The 827-nt window shown below is 69.5% G+C and overlaps 1 protein-coding gene across 1 annotated transcript in view; it reads left to right on the forward strand.

Annotated features, from left to right (window-relative positions):
- Positions 1 to 667, forward strand: part of POU3F3 (POU class 3 homeobox 3) — a 3,727-nt gene extending 3,060 nt beyond the window's left edge. The window contains exon 4 of the mRNA XM_004686018.1: positions 2 to 667. Within this exon, the coding sequence (XP_004686075.1) occupies positions 2 to 667 (666 nt within the window). The remainder of the gene's footprint in view (position 1) is intronic.
- Positions 668 to 827: the final 160 nt, after the last annotated feature.

Below are 827 nucleotides of genomic sequence, written 5' to 3' on the forward strand. Positions count from 1 at the left end.
CGCGCACCCGCACCCGCCGCACCCGCACCACGCGCAGGGGCCTCCGCACCACGGCGGCGGCGGCGCAGGGCCGGGACTCAACAGCCACGACCCGCATTCGGACGAGGACACTCCGACGTCGGACGACCTGGAGCAGTTCGCCAAACAGTTCAAGCAGCGGCGCATCAAGCTGGGCTTCACGCAGGCCGACGTGGGGCTGGCGCTGGGCACGCTGTACGGGAACGTGTTCTCGCAGACCACCATCTGCCGCTTCGAGGCCCTGCAGCTGAGCTTCAAGAACATGTGCAAGCTCAAGCCGCTGCTGAACAAGTGGCTGGAGGAGGCGGACTCGAGCACCGGCAGCCCCACCAGCATCGACAAGATCGCGGCTCAGGGCCGCAAGCGCAAGAAGCGGACCTCCATCGAGGTGAGCGTCAAGGGCGCGCTCGAGAGCCACTTCCTCAAGTGCCCCAAGCCCTCCGCGCAGGAGATCACCAACCTGGCGGACAGCCTGCAGCTCGAAAAGGAGGTGGTGCGGGTCTGGTTCTGCAACCGGCGCCAAAAGGAGAAACGCATGACGCCTCCGGGGATCCAACAGCAGACGCCGGACGACGTCTACTCGCAGGTGGGCAACGTGAGCGCTGACACGCCGCCGCCGCACCACGGGCTGCAGACCAGCGTGCAGTGAAGGCCGGGCACGCCGTGCGAAAAGGGCCGCCGCCGCCGCCGTCGCCTCAGCAGCCGCTGTCAGCACCATCGGAGCAGCGTTCTGGGGGCGGGGCCTCCGGGAGCCACACCCCCTGGCGCCAGCGACCGACGCCGTCCTCGCGCGGCGGGAGGCCGGCCCG

The sequence above is a fragment of the Condylura cristata genome, unplaced genomic scaffold (assembly GCF_000260355.1).
Source record: "Condylura cristata isolate star-nosed mole 26May11 unplaced genomic scaffold, ConCri1.0 scaffold00020, whole genome shotgun sequence".
NCBI classification, from domain to species: domain Eukaryota; kingdom Metazoa; phylum Chordata; class Mammalia; order Eulipotyphla; family Talpidae; genus Condylura; species Condylura cristata.